General features: G+C 34.6%; 1 protein-coding gene across 3 annotated transcripts in view; it reads left to right on the forward strand.

The window, feature by feature from the left end:
- The window catches only part of LOC106051253 (dynein axonemal heavy chain 12-like), a 73,448-nt gene extending 60,047 nt beyond the window's left edge, over positions 1–13,401 (forward strand). For all 3 annotated transcript variants that reach the window (XM_056027428.1, XM_056027427.1, XM_056027429.1), the window contains 14 exons: positions 189–329; positions 980–1,138; positions 1,543–1,687; positions 2,237–2,461; positions 2,697–2,876; positions 3,631–3,786; positions 4,124–4,261; positions 4,831–5,064; positions 5,652–5,834; positions 6,080–6,183; positions 7,330–7,534; positions 9,226–9,363; positions 9,557–9,648; positions 11,606–13,401. In XM_056027428.1, the coding sequence (XP_055883403.1) occupies positions 189–329; positions 980–1,138; positions 1,543–1,687; positions 2,237–2,461; positions 2,697–2,876; positions 3,631–3,786; positions 4,124–4,261; positions 4,831–5,064; positions 5,652–5,834; positions 6,080–6,183; positions 7,330–7,534; positions 9,226–9,363; positions 9,557–9,648; positions 11,606–11,870 (2,365 nt within the window). In that variant the 3' untranslated portion in view covers positions 11,871–13,401. The remainder of the gene's footprint in view (positions 1–188; positions 330–979; positions 1,139–1,542; positions 1,688–2,236; positions 2,462–2,696; positions 2,877–3,630; positions 3,787–4,123; positions 4,262–4,830; positions 5,065–5,651; positions 5,835–6,079; positions 6,184–7,329; positions 7,535–9,225; positions 9,364–9,556; positions 9,649–11,605) is intronic.
- Positions 13,402–20,774: the final 7,373 nt, after the last annotated feature.

Genomic DNA, 20,774 nt, shown 5'->3' on the forward strand with positions numbered 1-20,774 from the left:
TACTTGGCTAGTTAGTCCTCATACATAATGTGAGAGTCGCTATAAAAAAAGAAAAAACTTGATCTATCTATCACTCATCTCTTCAATGGTCAATCAAAAACATGAGGTCAACATGAAAATAAAACTAAATGTATATTTAGAATTTATTTTTTTTTTAATGTTTTTTTTTTAAATTTATTTTCCAACAGTAATAAATCAAAACACCTGGAGAAAAGAATTCGCTACCTGGCTGACCATTTCACATACAGCTTATACTGCAATGTGTGTAGGTCATTGTTTGAAAAAGATAAATTGGTCTTTTCCTTTATATTGTGTTCTAATATACTCAGGTAGGAACACCATAATCATATGCTAATGTACTCAGGTCATATTTTTTTTTACACTCAGGTAGAAAGAACACTGTGACTTAAGTTCAAATAAAATTACTTAGGAATCTGCATTGCCTGTTACTGTATATGATATCTATTGTGGGATTCAGCATTGCCTGTTACTGTATATGATATGTATTGTGGGATTCTGCATTGCCTGTTACTGTATATTATATGTATTGTGATATGGAAAACAACATGCATGCCTATCAAAGAAACTCTAATCCTGGCAAAAGACAGAGAGAGAACGATCATGTGGGGTGTCTACAATTTAATGGTCAAAAATGAATGAAAAAAAAAAATATTTTTAACAAAAGTTCAAATTTTGATTGCATTAATCAGTCTGAAGCACTGATATAGTTAGCTCCTCAATTTGAGTGCTGGATTTAAAGAAATATTTATTGAGTATGTCTTTTCTTGAAATGTATATAGTTGTGTTGAGATTTATGAAGCTGTCTTGTCTCTATATAGTTGTCTTGAGATTTATGAAGCTATCTTGTCCTATATAGTTCTGTTGAGATCCATGAAGCAGCTTGTCTCAATATAGTTGTGTTGAAATCTATGCCACTGTCTTGTCTTAAACTCTCTTATGTTGTCTTGTCTCTCTTTAGATCTCACGAAGAATTGGAGCATGCTGATTTCCTCTTCTTTCTGACTGGTGGAGTGGCCTTAGAAAATAAAATACCAAACCCAGCTCCAAAATGGTTAATGGATAATGGATGGGATGAAATTTGCAGGCTAAGTAAACTCAAGGATTTTAAAGGATTCAGGTTGGTGGCTCTTTAATTTATTCTGAACACCAAAGTTTGTTTGTTTACATGTTTTAAACATTCCTTCAGAATTGAAGATCATTCATGCTGGCCCAAACCTGCCAGAGGACAGTTGTTGGTGACGGTGGGCTGGGTAAAATCCACAACCATTGAGATGACAATCTAGAGCACATACCACATGACCAGGCAGCCATCCATGCTAAACAATGTATGAGAACAAATAGATGGTCTATATGTTAATAGTTTTGTCCACTATTCACCAATTCGTTTCTTAATGAAATATAACTAAGTATTAAAAATGAGTCAAGAGTGCGAGGAAAAGCTTATTTTTCATTGACAGAATGTCATGGAATATATATTGTTTATTTATAAAGTTTAATTCCATGTTTATTTTCTTCACTTAGTGAAAGTTTCACTCAGAGTATCCCAGTATGGACAGACTACTACAACAGTAAAGAGCCCCACAAGTTTACATTGCCAGAACCTTGGAACAGTAAACTTGGAATGTTTCAAAAAATGATGATACAAAGATGTATAAGACCTGATAAGGTAATCAACATTTTTAATGGTAACGAAATCAATTTTAATTATACTGTTAGACTCAGCAAAGTGAATAATAAATTATATAAAATGCTTTTACATGTTTCATGTTTCGGATGTTCCTTTAGAATTAAAGATAATTTACTTCCTAGTCCAAACCTCCCGCAGGACGACAGGGGATGGAAGCGGACAGGGTTTGAACTCGAGACCATCGATAAGTCCGAACGACAGTCCAGCGTGCAAACCACACGACCAGGCAGCCATTTTAAGTCATGTTCTCCATAAAGAACTTAAATTAAGATCTAACATAGGAATTGAAAAATAAATTAAGAGTAATAATATTAGGCTTTACAATGTTCTAGTTGATTACATAGAAATGGTACTTTGCTTTGATGGATAATCAATTGCTTTACTCAGCAATACAAGAAAACTGACATACAGCTACATTAGAGCCATATTGAAATTTTAATTTTCATATGAATTAATGTTATAATAGTTTTTCTATTGGTCAAAAGTGGAATCTAGTAAATTGACTCATGTCTTTATTTTTCTCCGTAGATCTCTCAGGCTATCATTGAATTTGTGGTAGAAAAAATGGGTAAAATATTTGTGAATCCGCCGCCGTTTGACCTAGCAAAGAGCTATCAGGACTCCAATGCCTGTGAACCTTTAATCTTCATTCTATCACCTGGTGCTGATCCCACCATGGCACTTCTCAAGTATGCAGATGATAAAGGATTTGGTGGCAAAAAATTTAATTCTATCTCTTTAGGGCAAGGGCAGGTAAATTATTTTTGGATAATTATCCTATGTATTAATAATTTGTGTATAATTGGTTGTATTGTTAGCTAGTTTGAAAAATAATGCCTTGGCATTAACATCTAGTGTTGTAATGACTTTTAGATTGATGTCAGCAAAACTATTGGAATTGTAGCCCTTGTTTAAAAAATGAATTATTTCCCTTATTTTACTTAAGTTGTTGTCCCTTTAATTGTTTAAGTGTATGTGTAAATTCTAGGGCCCTATCGCAGCTAAAATGATAAAAATTGCTTCGGAGGAAGGACATTGGGTCCTATTACAAAACTGTCATTTAGCCGTGTCATGGATGAATGCATTAGAGAAAATTTGTGAAGAACTTTCACCTGAGACAATAGCTTCTGACTTTAGACTTTGGCTTACAAGCTATCCGTCACCAAAGGTACAGTTCTTTGTTTTTACAAAGCTTATATCAACTCACTGTGTCTGTCTATCTGGTAAAAAGTTCGAACATGTTTTTTCTCCCATTTCCCATTCTCAGGTCAATTCCTGAATTTTGCAAAATTATTCATTGAACCTGACAAGACATAAATCAATCAAAATAATTAACCAGTTAGTTAAGTAATTGTTGTTGATTAATTATTTTGTTTGATATCGAAAACTATCCAAGCGGAATAACAATTAGTTAATTATTTAGTACTAATTAATTAATTCTGTTTAACAGAGCAGAAAGGGAGCTAAACCCTGTAATTTTAAGATAAATTATTTTTTATATTGTTTGTTTTAATTTTAGGTTTTGACTTTTTTTTAAACAAATATTTGTCATTAAACATGTTGTTAGTAGTTTTAAAAGCCATAGGAATAATGTTGGACTTCTTTTTTAAGAGATTGTGACAATCTGGGATTTGTGGCTGAGAGGCCATAACCACTTGGCTACCTAATAAGGGGCTTGAATAGTCCTGCATGCATATCACACAATCAAGTAGCCATGCTGAGTGCCTAAAGGCAGCATGGAAACCTTCTCCCAGATACCTCCCCCCACTAGTCCACAAAAGAGATTGGACCATTGCGCTTTGAGCATGCTGTAAGCATGAGAGGTTTGCTATATAAAAGACATTAAATTAAATTTATTTTTTAAATTAACTATACAGTCTAACAGTATCTCCTTCCAATCATTCATCATTTTTCCTTCCAAGTTTCCTGTTTCTGTTCTCCAAAATGGTGTTAAAATGACCAATGAGCCTCCAACAGGCTTGCGACAGAATCTACTCCAGAGCTATTTAAATGACCCAATAAGTGATCACAATTTTTACGGTGGATGCATCAATCATCAGAAGCCAGAGAAAGACACAGTAAGTTACTCTCGAGATAATTTACTGATCAATGAGATTATGTTGATAGCAATGTTTTGCTTTTTTTTAAGTTTTGGATGTTTCTTCAGAATGGATGATTTTTTATTCATAGACAAAATCTCCTGTAGGGCATCACGTGTTTGAAGCAGCCTGGGTTCAAACCAGGTATCATCACCACGTCAGTCTGAAGTGCAGGTGGCATATAGATAAGGGGACATTTAGATTCAATGTTTCTCTTATTTTTCATTAAAATTCTGAATTCTTTCAGTTTTCCTGTCAAAGGACCATACAATATTGCCATTCATAAAATGAACCAAACTTAACTTTGTGTCTCCAGTTGTTTACGAGGCTTTTGTTTGGACTGTGTTTTTTCCATGCACTTGTACAAGAGAGAAGAAAATTTGGACCCAATGGCTGGAACATTCCATATGGTTTCAATGAATCTGATTTAAGGATATCTGTCCGACAACTGCAGGTAAATTATTAGTTACTAAAACCAAATCTCTAAGTTAAGTATTTACAAGACTGTCATTTAGTCATCGCATTGCATTTACTTTCTCAACAAATATCAAATTTTCATTTGAGTGCCCAAATAAAAAAATCCCAGTGTTAGCTGGAATACAAATTAGATATTCCTCTTGGCATGTAGCATCACTGTCTTGGTTCAACAATGCTCATTCAAAATGTTGGTATACCAGGGACAATCTCTGACTCTGGTTCTTATAAACAAATCAGTTTTGTTTCTTGATCAGCAGATATATGGAAAAGACACTTGTTCTTATAAACAAATCAGTTTTGTTTCTTGATCAGCAGATATATGGAAAAGACACTTGTTCTTATAAACAAATCAGTTTTGTTTCTTGATCAGCAGATATATGGAAAAGACACTTGTTCTTATAAACAAATCAGTTTTGTTTCTTGATCAGCAGATATATGGAAAAGACACTTGTTCTTATAAACAAATCAGTTTTGTTTCTTGATCAGAATAAGAAAAGACGAATGACTTTTCTGTAAGTCTAAATGTAAGTGTTTGCCAATCAACAGATGTACATAAATGAATACGATGAAATCCCTTATGATGCCATAACTTACATGACTGGAGAGTGCAACTACGGAGGCAGGGTCACTGACGACTGGGACCGGCGCTGCCTGCTAACCATCCTAGGAGACTACTTCTGTGAGTCACTAGTGAATGATCCCAACTACAAATTTAGCCCAAGTGGTTACTATCATCTACCTCTAAGGACAGACTATGAGAACTGCATCAAATTTATTAAGGTAAGTGACTAAAATTTGCGTAATTCGTAAATTTTGGTTTAATATCTAACTAGATATTTTAGAATAATTAAATGAAACTAAAAGTGAAATTTGTAAAGCAAATAGCATTCCTATCATTTGGGAAAGGGGGGGGGGGCATTACATTACATAAGAATTTTTTTTCCTAAGTACTATTTGAGCAAGGAATGGATAGTCTTAGTCTGGGAAACATTTCTATTAAACTTCTTTGGACACCACTAACTAGATCAACATAATTACACATAACTATAATTTTCTCTGACACTTCATAGTAGATCAGAATAATATTGGCATAATTATATTATTTCTAAGAAACATCCATAAGATAATGTTTGAAACTTTTTAGGATTAAAATATGCATTTGTAACTATATCTTTGGTTACAACATCATTTATATTTGTAACTGTTTTTAAAGCTATAATTGTTTCTAATTATATTTCTATCTGATATTAGAGAAGCCAGATATTATCAGAACTATAGCTAGTTTTTCTATGACCTCTGCTTTGTTGTCTGTGAGCTATATAAATAATATTTCCAGTTACTGTATTTCCTTGTGTTCTATATTTTAGCAACTGCCATCCACACAGAACCCTGAAGTGTTTGGCCTTCATGAGAATGTTGATATTTCCAGAGAACTTCAGGAAACCAAGTCAATCTTTAACTCTGTTATTCTCACAGAAGGTGGTGGAGGTGGCGGCACTAAAGGCTCTGACGCAGCACTGGCTGCTGTTGCTGGGGACATTTTATCAAAAGTAAACTCCAGACTTCAGCACTTCAGATCTTTCATGAATTGAAATTTAATTTTTTTTTTTCTTTCTTTAGAAGTATACATTCCACAACCCATTAGATCTTTGAAACAAAACAACATTTTATAAAGTTTAGAAAAGTTGTTTTCGAGGTCTTTAACAGTAAAAAAAAAAAATACTTTTTATATTAATTTGCAAACATTTTCTTCATCTTTTTTTCTAATTGTGTTGCTCTCCCTTGTGTTAACAAGCTTCCCAAAGATTTCAACATAGAAGCAGCCATTCAAAAATACCCAGTGGTCTATGAAGAAAGTATGAACACTGTTTTGGTTCAAGAGATGGAGAGATTTAATAGGTAACGTAAGCTGTTTCCATGCTTCATGTGGTCTTCAAAAAAAAAATAGGGAAAGGGCTATGAACATTTAAAATTTGATTAGGCCTATAATTTACAACATCAGTTTCTCTTAGAAAAACCTCATTTTGTCAAATATTTTATTTGCTGACTTGCTTTAATTTAGACGTTTTGAATTAAAAAAACAACACAAGAATCTGGTGTAATTTTTATTGGCACCTTAACCATAAATTAGAATTCCCATAGAGTAAAAATTTGTCCAACAAAAGAATTGAATCATTTGAAGCAAAATATAAAGCACTGGTAATTAATGCTAAATTTTTTTATTATTTTTTTTTGTTAATTGCATATAATTCGTTATGTTCCAAAATCTTGTGGATATGTGAGAGGAGGAGATATCTGGAAGAAGGTTTCAGTGCTGCTTTATCTGCTCAGCAAACACATAACTCTGTGTTTGAATTCGAGGCCCCTTGATTGGTAGCCAAGCATTTATTTGCTTCTACACCTCACATTACAAAATCTGCAATAACTTTTTGGCAAGGCAACGTGCCATCCAAACTGCTATGCCTCTTGGATAGTTTTATATCAAGAGCATAAAAAAACCACACATACAACCCCATGATATTTAAATGTCCCAGCAAAATTGAAAAAATCTAGCAGACAACTGCCATCTGCTCCATTATTGACTAGAGCAGTGTTTCTCAAACTTTTTTCATCATGGTAGCCTTCACACATTCTGAGTATTTACTGGAACACTTTGCTTTTTAAGAGAGGTTTCATGGGTGGCTTACTAGTTAATTATTCCAGCAGTTTGTGGAACACCTACTCAGACCTCACGAACACAGTTTGGGAAACGCTGGACTCTGGAAAGGGAAAAAGATCAAGATGTCTGTGTGTAATCACTCCAAGAAATTCTCTGTGTGTTTGTTCTCTTTTCTGGATTTTTTTTGTTATAATTGAAAAAAAGAGGATTGCCATCACAACAAATTTCCACTAAGGATCAATGAAACAGTCTTAGTCTTAATCTCATAGGCTTTTATACTTGAAATTTGTTTCATTGATGTTTTTGTTTGTAAAAACTTTACATTTCATCTCATAGGCCTCTTACTTTTATACTTTAAATTTGTTTTATTGATGTACTCTTTTCAGACTCCTTTCCATAATCCGATCAAGTCTTATCAATGTCCAAAATGCTGTCAAAGGGCTAGTTGTCATGTCTGCAGACTTAGAAAGCCTGGCTAACAGCTTAATGATTGGACAGCAACCTGCAATGTGGGCCAAGCGTTCCTACCCATCCCTGAAACCACTGGCCAGCTATATTAATGACTTCATGGAGAGACTCAGATTTCTTAATGTATGTTTCCAACAATTGTTTTCTCTCTTAATAACTATGTGCTAAATTTAATTCTGGGTGCAGTGGTTCCATGCTGTGATTGGGTCACTGGACTATACAAATAACACAAGTTCAAGTTTGCAGTTGGCTATTTCCTTCTCCCTACAAAAGTCTTGAAGGTTCCCATTGCCAGGAATGTCAATGGAAATAAGTCCCTATTGTCTATAAAATACTCCTAAATAAGAAGCAAAGTCTGACAACCAAGTGCAGCACCTGGCCTGGTTGTGTGGCTTAGAATATTAAGGCCAGCAAAATTGCTTTTACTGATGGTAAAGGGGTGTTACTTTAAGATATAGTTCATTACTTTTATAGAAATGTGATGCTGATGGAAAGATGATAATAATAATATAATAATTTAATTTACATATTGCTATTAACAAACATAATGTATGCTCTTGGCGCCTTGATAACATAACAGACATAAACAAATTTGTACAAAAGCTCCTTCTTCCCTAGTGCTATTAGAGCATGGAGTGGGTTGCCTGAGCTAGCCAGGAAAACCAGTGACTTGGCGGAGTTTAGGTCATTGGTTAATATGCATGATTAAATGCATGACCCGTAGAACGTAATCATCTTCTTTTTTGAAGTAACGTCTGTATCATATAAGATAAGAAGATGAAAATTGCTAACTAATCTAAATAAGTTTTGAAAGGTCTTAATGTCCTTGAATGTATTGAAGCATGGGGTTTGAGCATAAGGGGAAATGAGTTCCAGACCTTTGGTCCATACACTGAAACAGCTTGAAAACTTTTGAGAGAAAAATGTGTCACTACTAGAAACTGTAATGACACAATAGAAATAGATCCCCCAACTCAAGAAAACATTAAGAAACTGGAACAGACACAAAATAGAGTAGTGAGATTCACAACAAACGAATATTCACATTTGACTAGAGTAACACCTTGAGTAAAATTACTAAATTTAGAAAGCCTTCAGGACAGAAGACTCAAAAGTAAAGTAGCAATTATACATAAAACACTGAACCATAATCTTCAAATACAAAAACAAAATTTAATAAAATACTCAGAAAGACACAAAGATAAAAGCACATTCCTCGTCCCATATGCTAGGACAAATGTGTACAAATACTCCTTCTTCCCTAGTGCTATTAGAGCATGGAATGGGTTGCCTGAGCTAGCCAGGAAAACCTGTGACTTGGCAGAATTTAAGTCATTGGTTAATATGCATGACTAAATGCATGATGCGTAAGATGTAATTATCTTCTTTTTTGAAGTAACGTCTGTATTATATAAGATAAGAAGATAAGATAAAGACACGTAGAAGTTGGAGTTTAATCCGGTATTTCCTTTGTGACGTGACAGATCATTTTAAAAAGTTAGAATTGAAATAGAAAGGATTAACGGACGAACGACGGTGAAGAAGACCAGCTTATTTTGTAATAAATTGTTGTTCAAGTTAAACTAGGTCTAGCAAAAAAACGAAGATGACAACCTACTTGTAGCGCGGGGTGGTCATTTCTGTTGATGTGGTTGGTTGATCATCTTCTAGTTGAATATAGATGTTATACATGAGTTCTTTACTAACACATTTCTATATTGTAGATGCACAGATGACAAAGATACTATAAATATCTTGTTCATTTTTTTTATTTCAGCAAGAAATCTGTACAATTTTTATTCCTATACTTACAGAAATGGTATATAGAAGGAAAACCAGAAGATTTTTGGGTGTCTGGGTTTTTCTTCACTCAAGCTTTTCTTACTGGAGTGATGCAAAATTTTGCCAGAAAATACACAATCCCTATTGACAAGTTAGCTTTTGATTTTGAGGTTAGTAGTGAATATTAAATATTTGAATATTTTTGTTTGTGTTGTATGTAGGTGAAAAGATATATTTGTTTATGTTGATTTTAATCAAAAATAGTTCACTGATTTCAATTTAAGTATAAACATTTTATTGGTTTGTGTTTTTATTCATTTATAGCAAATCATTGTTGAATAAAATATTTAATTTGAATTACAGATTCTTCCTCAAGATAGAATGTCAAAATCCCCAGAAGATGGTGCTTATATTTATGGGCTTTTTTTAGATGGTGCACGATACAATAAAAATGAGTGAGTTAGATTTTTTTTTTATTAATGACTTGTGTGGTGAAATAATTACTATTTGTTTATGTTTGTGTAACATCGTCAGAATGTGTTTACAACATTGATTTAGTATGCTACTGTCCAAGTCTCTTTCGTCAGTTCATGTGTCGTTCTAGTTTAATAAAGCCTTGTTTTAGGTTACTCTTCAGTGTTCATTGATTTCTTATTACAACTTCTTTATTTTTATAATTTATGAACCTTTCATTTTTCTCTCTAGTCTTTATTAATGGCCTCAAATATCTTAGAAGTTTAAAACAAAAACTTTTACCTGACCTGTCTGGTTTTGATTGCTGGATTTTTTAAAATACTTGACTAACTTGATTTATTCCTGTGTACACCCAGGGGGAGCATAGGGCCACAACCACACCTCGACACTGTGCTCGGTTCTAAGCAGCTTTCTTCATCTGCTCGAATGTTATTCCAGTAGCCTCAGCTTTGCCGATGACTAACCTATTCCCCTTTCCTTGCAGTTTCCATTCAAGTGCCTGCATTGCAACATTGGTAGTTGGTATTTGCAAGGTGTTTTATCCATTTCGGCTTTTTAATGACTTGGGCTATGTCTTTCTGCTTGGTTCTCTCCCACAAGTTGACTAGATATCTTGTTGGCCCCCACCTGATTCCTTGTCACAGGCAACTGTTGGGGAAGATCTGGACTTTGTTCATGTTTTTTTTATGTGGCTCTCAATGTCTTATAACTATATAGAAGGAATGACTTAACTTAAAGATGCTGATTATGTTTTGTAAAGACATTTACTTGTGAGGGCCAAATTGCTTCGAGTACTAAACACTTTCTTAATGCAGTTTTGTAAATCACCATTAGTGTGTCATCGAGAAGTACATAGAAGTCTAATTCATAAAGCGCTGGTTGTGAGTGTGTATGTGTTTCATGTGTGAATGTTGTTCGTATTTGCATCTATTTTGTTATTGTACAGTAGTTACGCTGAGGTTGTCAATTGTAGTCAAACTGAATTTACATTTGATTGGATCAATAAAAGGGATCTTATCTTATAGTCTTATGTTATAGTCTTCTGCTGAGAATCTGATCAATTTGACTGACTGTTTTTTTGTGTTGAGTAAAGGTCCACTGCATGCCATTTTTATTGTTGGCTTGACTCAATAAATGACCAACACTAATATTAAAGGCTAAAGCATCTTTGTCTAACCTTTATTTTTACTGGAAATGGATTGGTAAGTTTACTGTTGTGCATCTTTTGGTATGTTGTGCCAAATAACTGATGATGCAGTTAAACTTCTATGGTACTTCACAATAGTTCATCAGCTTCCAAATAATGTCTTTGTCAATGTTGTCCATAAAGGTCATGTACATGATAATTACATCATTTAATTTTGAACTATGCTGACGAGAAATTTCCAGCTCAAACTATGATGACTGAAGTATGAGGCATCACTTCACACCAGCACATTTGTATTCAGCAGTTTGTAGTGATGCTCTGAACTGAACTGAACAATTTTTTTGTTCTAAAAATGATGGACTCTCTCTTTCCAAAATACTGTTTAAACTCAAGTTTGCCCTGATAATTCATAGTTGTCCGAAGTGGTCTCATATCTCTTTCAACGTCTGTTCTCTCTCTTTTTTTATGATATTTTTACACTCAAGTTTTGTTCCTAAAATGTGAATTTTAAAATTTTAATGCCTACAAGTTAACCCACAGTAGCAAAGTTGTTTGATGTTATCTTGTGTTGTCTCTCTCACAAGGGTCCACACACATTGTCATTTAGAACCAAGCTTATTTGATGTTATCTTGTGTTGTCTCTCTCACAAGGGTCCACACACATTGTCATTTAGAACCAAACTTATTTGATGATGTCTTGTGTTGTTTTGCTAGAGGTTCTATACATATTGTTGTATACATGTAGTGCCAAGTTTATTTGCTATTGTCTCTTGTGTTATATTTCTCTCTAGAGGCTACCTGGAGGAACAGAAACCCAGAATACTCAATGAACCACTTCCCATAATCTGGCTGAAACCAAAGTTCAGCGGTGAGGTTGACAAAAGCAACAAACGCTATGTCTGTCCCATCTACAAGACATCAGAGAGAAAAGGAGTGCTGTCCACCACTGGTCATTCTACCAACTTCGTCATGGCCATCTACATACCTACTGGAAACCAGCCAGTCCAACATTGGATCAAACGATCTTGTGCCGCATTGTGTCAGACAGACAACTGATGTCTGTTGTCAAGTCTTTTTTCAAAATGTTGTTTCCTTGTCGAAGTCATTTTCATTTTGGTCATAAACTGTCATTTATCAGACGGACCATTACAGAGACGTCTCTAAAAACCTTTTTTTAAAATTCTTTCCTGCTGCAATCAAAGTTGCTGTTAATGCAGAGTATTGTTAAATGATAAATAAATCATTTAAATAATACACATGGTGGGAATATATTTTAAAGACATTTTTGTTTTATTTAAGGGTTTATAAATTTTTATTATCATATCATGTTTAGTATATATACAAAATATATTATATCAATATTGGTGATAATCTCCATTATTATATATTTTTTGAAAAAAAAAAGAAAAAAGAAACTTTTGTTTTTTTTTCTTAATAAAAAATGTTTTGAATTTATGTTTACAGCATTATAATGGTGAATATTACTTTTTTTTTTTTAAGATGATGATAGCGAGCTTTGGTCTGATAGTGTATGTTACAACTCACTGAATTAATGAGATTATAAAAGTTAGTCCCAAAGTGGTTCTTTGAAATTTTAGTGGAACATAAGAAATATATAACCCAGATATATAAATCTGTTTAAATAGGCCAACCTAGGATCTAAGTTTAACTGGTACATCAATACTTCAACTACAAATTACACACACTAAGAAAAAGAGTACCAGAGTTTATTAGCTAGAATATGATTGGTAGCCTGTATTATTGTACATGAATAATTAAAGTAGAACTTAGAAATGGAGAAATTATTTCCGTCATTCAGTTTTCTTTTACTCAGCTGTTTCTAATGGATGTCTTGTTATAGATCACTTATTGAAGGGAAATCTTACTGTGTTGAGTGTGATACTGGTGGTCTATGCTTATATTAAACCCCAGTGTTCTCTCCCCTGGTGGTCTATGCTTATATTATCCCCCAGTGTTCTCTCCCCTGGTGGTCTATGCTTATACCCTAGTGTAGTCTATGGCACTATGCTTATACCTTTGTGTTCTCTCCCCTGGTGGTGTATACTTATATTATACCCCAGTGTTCTCTCCCAAGGTGGTCTATGCTTATATTATACCTCAGTGTTCTCTCCCCTGGTGGTCTATGCTAATATTATACCCCAGTGTTCTCTCCCCTGTTGATCCATGCTTCTATTAACCCCCAGTGTTCTCTCCCCTGGTGATCTATGCTTATATTATACCTCAGTGTTCTCTCCCCTGTTGATCTATGTTTATATTAAACCCCAGTGTTCTCTCCCCAGGTGGTCTATGCTTATATTATTCCCCAGTGTTCTCTCCCCAGGTGGTCTATGCTTATATTATTCCCCAGTGTTCTCTCCCCAGGTGGTCTATGCTTATATTATACCTCAGTGTTCTCTCCCCTGGTGGTCTATGCTTATATTATGCCCCAGTGTTCTCTCCCCTGGTGGTCTATGCTAATATTATACCTCAGTGTTCTCTCCCCTGGAGCTCATGTTACCTCATACAATTGTTGAGTATTTGCAATGCACTCTGATTTTGATATTAAATCAACTTATTTCATTTTCAATGTTTCTTTTATTTCATTATTTATTCATTCATTTATTCACCTTTCAGACTTCAAACAAGTAAAATATGAAAAATACTTTAAAATAAAAAAAGCTTATAATTAGTGAAATACAAAGAAATATGATGTAAGCTAAGATAACGTCCTTTGAAGTTGTGAATAAAAAGACATTCTCTTCTATTCTGATGATTTAGGATAAGTGCAATATGTCACGTGATTGTGTAACCTTCAACAGGATGACCGTGTATTGTGGCGGGCAGGGTTCGAACGGGGACTATAGAGACATGTCCTGAGACTAGGGTACCAAACGACTTGGCAGCCATCCATAGTTTTGCAATATGCTTTTAAGGAATATTCAAAATGATTTTAAAAAATTTGGGGGGGGGGGGGGTATTTATACTATATTTAGTGTATAGTTTAGTATAGTATACTGAAAAAAAAAGACAATGTTTATTATAAAAAGATCTTGTGTTTTATAAATTATCGTGAGAACCCCTCGCGCCAAAACTTCGCGTACCCGACACTGAAAGCCGTGAATGTTGGCCTATATATGTGGACCATTTACAAGAATAAATGTAGGGGCCTACACAGACATGAAATACATTATTTGTTAGTGTATACTAGCCTACTATTACAGTGATCAACACCAACTCAGTTGCGAGTATTGCGACCTGCATATTTTGCCACATATAATGCAGACAAAGCCATTGTCCGCCGGAGGGTCTATTTAAGTTGTCTTTCGTCATCTGCTCCTGTCTATGGCAAGGGTCTCAATTGTGTGTCCCACGGACCTACGTCAGAGCTCTCCAGTTGTCTCTTACAGAGGTTGCCAGTTGTTTTCTTTATGCCAGTGAGGGCAAAATGCCGCCTGATTTGATCTTCATAGCGCTTACGAAAAAAAAAGGGGGTGGGGCTCTACAATTCAATATGGCACTTAGGGCTTTACTAAAACTATTTAAAAGATTATTCAAATAATTTTTAACCTTTTTTAAACCAATTCAAGAAGATTACATTAATGAAAGCTAATTGTGCTTTTTCTTTGGCTAAATATACCCTCGATGTAATCCGTTTACAACAGTTTCACAAATAGCATTCCTGGGTAGGAACGCTTCAACAATACTTCATGATATATGCCATAGACCGTAGAACTTGCATAGTTTTTTTTTCTGTTCTTTTTTCTTCTTCATCAAAGTGCAAGGTCATTTCAACACACAAAATAACAAACTGTTATTCAATGGATACCAGCACATATAGAACTAGAAGGAAATGAGAAGGCTGACACACTCGCCAAGTGTGGGAGAACAAACTCACAATTAAACATTGCACTCTATCCAGAAGAAATGAAGAAACTAATAGTAAATAAAATAAATGAGAAATGGACACGCTGTCATCCGAATCACAAGAAAGATGATGCCTATTATAAGCTATCCCGACAAGACCAACGTCTAATCTTTCGACTCAGGACCGGACACAACAGAATGAGACAACATATGTACCGGAAGCTCAAAATTGGAACCAGTGAAATCTGCCCGTGTGGAGTGTCACCAGAGAATTCTTACCATGTCCTCCAAAACTGCTCTCTTTACCAAGAGGCCCGCAGGCCTACAAGACACTGGCCCCAAAGCACCTCTAAAGAAAGAAAAATATATGAAGAGCTCTCTGATTTGGAAACCACTGCGCAGTTCATCTCATATATTGGTCTAGTCTTCAGAACGCTCCAACATAAAAAATGAGAACAAGGTAACCCTAAAAACAGTGGTTCCCAAACTTGTTTGACCCAAGGAACCATTTTATAGTCAAAACCTCCAAATGAAAAAGCTACATAAATGCATAATTAAAAAATAAAAAAAAATAAATAACTTGTAATTATTGAAACGTAACTTTTGCTTATAATTAATGAGATGTTAAAAAAGGTATGGGCTGTGTTATTTGCCATGAATGTGATGAGATTGTGAGTGTATTTATGACAAAAATTAATGTTCTGAATGAGATTTGATGGGTGTCAGTCACACACACACATACAGCAATAGAAAAGTAGACAATACTAATCCATATTTCGATGGTCCTAGGCGACCCCTTGCAAATGGTAAATCGACCCCCAAGGGGGTCACGACCCACAGGTTGAGAACCCCTGGCCTAGAACCTCTAATTACCAAAGGCCGACCTAGCGCGCATACTGGTCATAACGTAGGGTGGCTTTGACCTTTTACAGTCATAAGATTTTGTATCTAGACCTTCAGCACGTGCTGCTGTCTGTATGGATCAACAAGATGGTATCACTAGAGTGTGTAAATATAGCACGTGGTCAGAGCAGTTCTGTAACTTCCGTTTTGATGCAATAATTTACGAAACAATGAAAACTGAAGAGTCTTGCCGAGTATATTTTTTTTTATCCTCATGTATATTAGGTATATACTAAAGGCTTAAAGGATATATCATATATTGAAGGATATATTTAAAGTTCCTTATGTTGGACACTGTGGATGCCAGTGGGATAGCTTGATAAGTTTGTTAACGGCATTTGACACTAGATAGAAGAAAAAGATACAGACTATAGTAATAGAGAGGACATTTGACACTAGATAGGAGAAAAAGAGACAGACTATAGTAATAGAGAGGACATTTGACACTAGATAGGAGAAAAAGAGACAGACTATAGTAATAGAGAGGACATTTGACACTAGATAGGAGAAAAAGAGACAGACTATAGTAATAGACAGGACATTTGACACTAGATAGGAGAAAAAGAGACAGTTTATAGTAATAGAGAGGACATTTGACACTAGATAGGAGAAAAAGAGACAGTTTATAGTAATAGAGAGGACATTTGACACTAGATAGAAAAAAAGAGACAGACTATAGTAATAGACAGGACATATCATATAGTAATGACCTTGTAACAAATACTGTGTAAAACCCTATGAATATCAAACATTTCGTTTGTAAGGAACTGAACTAATAACACACTAGTATCAAAGCTATGGAATGACCTCTTCATCGAGTCGTCAAGTTCACCACATGGGACTCAATTGACTCTCACAAACATTCTGTATTAGTCCCAGTCTTATACTGCTGTAGGCCTATGCCTGGACTACTTAACCCTTTAAGTGCTGAGCTTTTTTTACAATGAGTTCATACAAAATGGAAATTACAATTTTAGTGTTTAGAGGCTAAACTACCAAACGCGTCTAAAGGGTTAATGTTGTTTTTGTTAACATAGCACCAAACTACAAGTAGTCAACTAAACCGTTGAAAGCATAATATATTTTAACTAAATAAAACTTCAAATAATTTGAATAACTTCACTTTGTGAACAAAATGAATAACACTTTATTTATAATCTAAACTAAATCAAGTTAATATGAAATCAAATATATGTAGTAGACTTAAGTCACTACAACAACACAATCTTTCAGTCTTACATTCTGGAGTCGTCTCTCCTCACTAAGAACAACTAATGACAATGCCACGTCACATCATTCACAACCAATCGCTAACCTCTTCCCACCGTACCATATAAACACACACACACACAATCATTGCATAACACTTACTTTGACAGTTACACGTTTGTAAGCTTTATTGAAATATTTTTACACGCTTATGTTCACGAATAGCGTCGAGACTAGGAAAGAGAGACAACGCTTACTGCCAACAAATCATTTCGACTACAGTAGTATATGCTTAGCTGGAGCACAATGCTGTAATAACTCTGCTTCTGCATTGTAACTTATGGTGCGCACCAGTGCACCATTCAGCACGCAAAATGAATGAACTGTTTAGGTATGGCAGCTGCGAAGAAACTGTGTACAACGGGGGCGGATTGTAGTATTTGTTTGTGTAATTCATTTGGTATCAAACCTGTGATATTGTTATTTATTCCTACATTGAGTTGCTTGTCATAGATTAACTCTTTCTCTCCTAATCGACGATGCCAACGTTAATTTGACCACCAATATACTAAATTTATTTTTAGATTTATAAACTTTAATTTGTGTTGTGTAAAAAGAGCATGCATTGTCCTATAATATAATATTTCTGATAACAAACAAAAAAGTTATTGAAGTTTAATCATAACAGGAGAGTGAAATACAAATACGAATAATACTATCGAAACAAGTAAAATAATTACGGAGAGAGAGAGTTAATCACATTATTGTTCAGTCCCATCGGTTGGAAATTTTCTCTTAAAAATACAAAGACCTACAGTGTATAAAAAACTAAACAACATGAAATTACAGTTTTAGTAGATGTACGCCACTGTTTCCCAAACTGTTTGACGTGGAACACTCTGAATATGTTTTCCACGAACTATTGGAGGTATTAACTAGTTCGCCTACAAAAATGTTAAGGTTATCTGTTTCTATGGCCAACTGTTAACAAGCAGGCTGTTATGTGGCCAGTACAACGACCAACCGCCTTTACTTTCCCCAACTAAAGTCATGTACCCATTAGAGTTGGATGGACGCAGGGGCGCCCTAAAAATCCCGAAATTCAAAATCCCAGTCTTCACCGAGATTCGAACCCAGGTCCCAAGGTTCAAAAGCTGAGCGCTTAACCACTCAGCCACCGCGCCTACACGTGAATTAATGCCTAATTCAATGCAGATTTTTTTTTATTGTATTAGTTTTTATAGAATTACGGAAAAAAATCTATAACATCACTATGAACTTTGAACTGATCTAGGTTCTGACTCTAATTAGAAACAAAGATAAACATTAAATGATATCTGGTCGACTTTGTTTCAAGAGTAGCCTACCATGATATTTCAAAAACAAAGCAATCGTTAGATTACTTTAGTCTCCTACAACCTGTTAGTGCAAAGCAGAAGTTTTAAAATTATGTTTGACCGCCACATCAAATAAGAATCCAGTTTACCAATATCTTTCCAGTAGTTATATAGTCTTCAAGGAAACAATGTCTCTGTGGGGTTGCTAGGCATCTATTTCACAACTTTGTGTCTGAATTTTATGATGTTTCATACATGAAATAAATATAGTTTCTTAATTTTGAATATGGTTTAATTATTTATTTTTAAATAGGCTACCCAAACAAATAAGCAATAATCCGATCTAAAACAAAATAAACAAGATGTTCCACTACATTCTCCAAAAAGTGACAAGTGTTCTGTTCAATAAAAAGTTTGGGAAACACTGAACTACACAATTGTAATTGTTCCTTGAATCAATAGGCACTGTCAGTAGTGGTAGATTCTAGGTGGCGCTGTAGTCTTTGATGTTGCGATGTGCGGCTCAAGTGGTTGACAAGAGAATAATGACAGGCAGGCCTAGAGAAGGAGCTCGATGAGGAGAAGTGAAAGAAATGGACGTGAGAAGTATGTAGTATGTGAGTGAATTGGGCCAGTGATTGGGACATTTGCACACGGCAGCAGTAGATCAACTTTTGTTAATTCATTTTAGCTGAAGTTAGCATAACAAGACCTCAAATAGCGCCAAGTAATTTCAATTTAGCATATCGTTACATTCTGTGCATATGCACTACTGCAAGCAAATTTTACTTCTTATATAACCCTCAAAGAATTGTTTCTAATTTGGTTTTAGGTCTAATACATAAAACACTAAACCATAATTTACAAATAGAAAAACAAAACCTAATGAAATACTCACAAAGACACAAAGATAGAGGCACATTTCTTGTTACTTATGCTAGAACAAATTCGTATAAGTGCTCCTTCTTCCCTGGTGCCATTAGACTATGGAATGGGTTGCCTGAATCAGTCAGGGAAACAAACAAACTAGTAGAATTTAAGTCAAGGATTTACATGCATGACTGGACTGACACATGAAATGCCTAGGCCGTAATTATCTTCTTTTTTGAAGCAACGTGTGTACTATATAAGAAAAAGAGGATATAAAAACGCTCAAAACAAAAGATGTAGACCTAGGCCTAAATTAATGCCCACCCCATTTTAAAAACTTTTTTTCTATGTAGTTTCTTGCGATCTCATGACGACATATCTCATAAGACGAATACGAGTCTCCCATAATTACTTTCTATTCTAGTCTAAAGCCTCACTTTTGTGTGTGTGCGTGCGTGCGTGTAAATGCCACTCAGGAGTCGTGTCTTTAGAAATTGTTATTTAACCAAAAATGACGTCATTTCGAGTCTGTCTTACGGATCAAATGAATAGGCAACACGACTTCAGAACTATATATAAACGGATGAGATTAAGTTACCAACTCTTATAGCTAAAATTAGAACTGAATGAACGAATATAATAGGCCAAATGTTACACATGTGTCCGTTTAGTACTACATTACAAATGATGCATTTAGCTAAAACTAGTTTTGTTTTTTTTAAGCTATAAAAGATTCATTTAAAGCAGTTTTTTAGTATGTCAGTCAGGGAGTTTATAAATAAATGTATAGTTTTGTTTTAAGTGTTATCGGAGATTTTCACGTAGAATAAAACAATGTCAAGGACACTAAGTTGAACTTTAAAGCTGCCAATTACGCTGATCTACGAACGGAAAATCTTAAAAATATTTTGATCTCGTAGTGCTAAGATGTGCTCATAAATAACCATTTCACTTTTAAAAGCACTTCCGTTTGTAACTCAAATTCTAGTTAGTTGACAACATTAATTTAACATTCTTATAGACTATATAGTCCAGTGACTTTGTTACGTTTCTCGTGAAAATCTTCATTAGAATTGCAATCAAGACTTTAGCCTTCGTGCTTTGTTGGGCGCCACCTTGTTACGATACAAGACTCTTGTAAAATAGTAGATAAAAAAAAACACATACTCTCAGGTTCCAATTTAGAAATACTTTAATATTAATATTATCACAAATTACGTCAACATAATAATTTCAACTCACTTCATGTTCATATTTCTCTAGCTTCCCCTTTTTAATCCACTTCCCTCCAATATCCAAATTCGCACCATTTTCATTCACACCAAGCTGCGCTACGACCCTAACAACTGAGAATCTAACATTAGGGAAACATAATGTGTGTTAAGCTTTAAAGAGTTAGCAGTTGTACCTAATCTCTGTTTTTTTAATGAGTAGGAGTCAGGTCAATGGCTACATATTAACTATTTCAATGCTTAGTATCGAAACATTATAACTAATATAAGTAACAAGGGGAAAAAATAAAGTATAATCTTCTCATTTTTATACCTAATGGTTTTTGTGGGCATCACGAAGAAAAATTCGACTACTTCGTTCTTCTATTGTCTTTAGCGTCTTCTCCAGTGAAGAGCACTTCTAATTAGTAATATTAACGATTGAATCACACTATGAACTGCTATTGTAAAAAAAAAAAAAAAAAACGCAAAGTAAAATTCAATGGCCATAGTAAAAGATCCTCAGGGCTCACAAAAACATTCCTTCAGGGAACAGTACCAGGAAA

Source organism: Biomphalaria glabrata, chromosome 4, assembly GCF_947242115.1.
Source record: "Biomphalaria glabrata chromosome 4, xgBioGlab47.1, whole genome shotgun sequence".
In the NCBI taxonomy this organism is placed as follows: domain Eukaryota; kingdom Metazoa; phylum Mollusca; class Gastropoda; family Planorbidae; genus Biomphalaria; species Biomphalaria glabrata.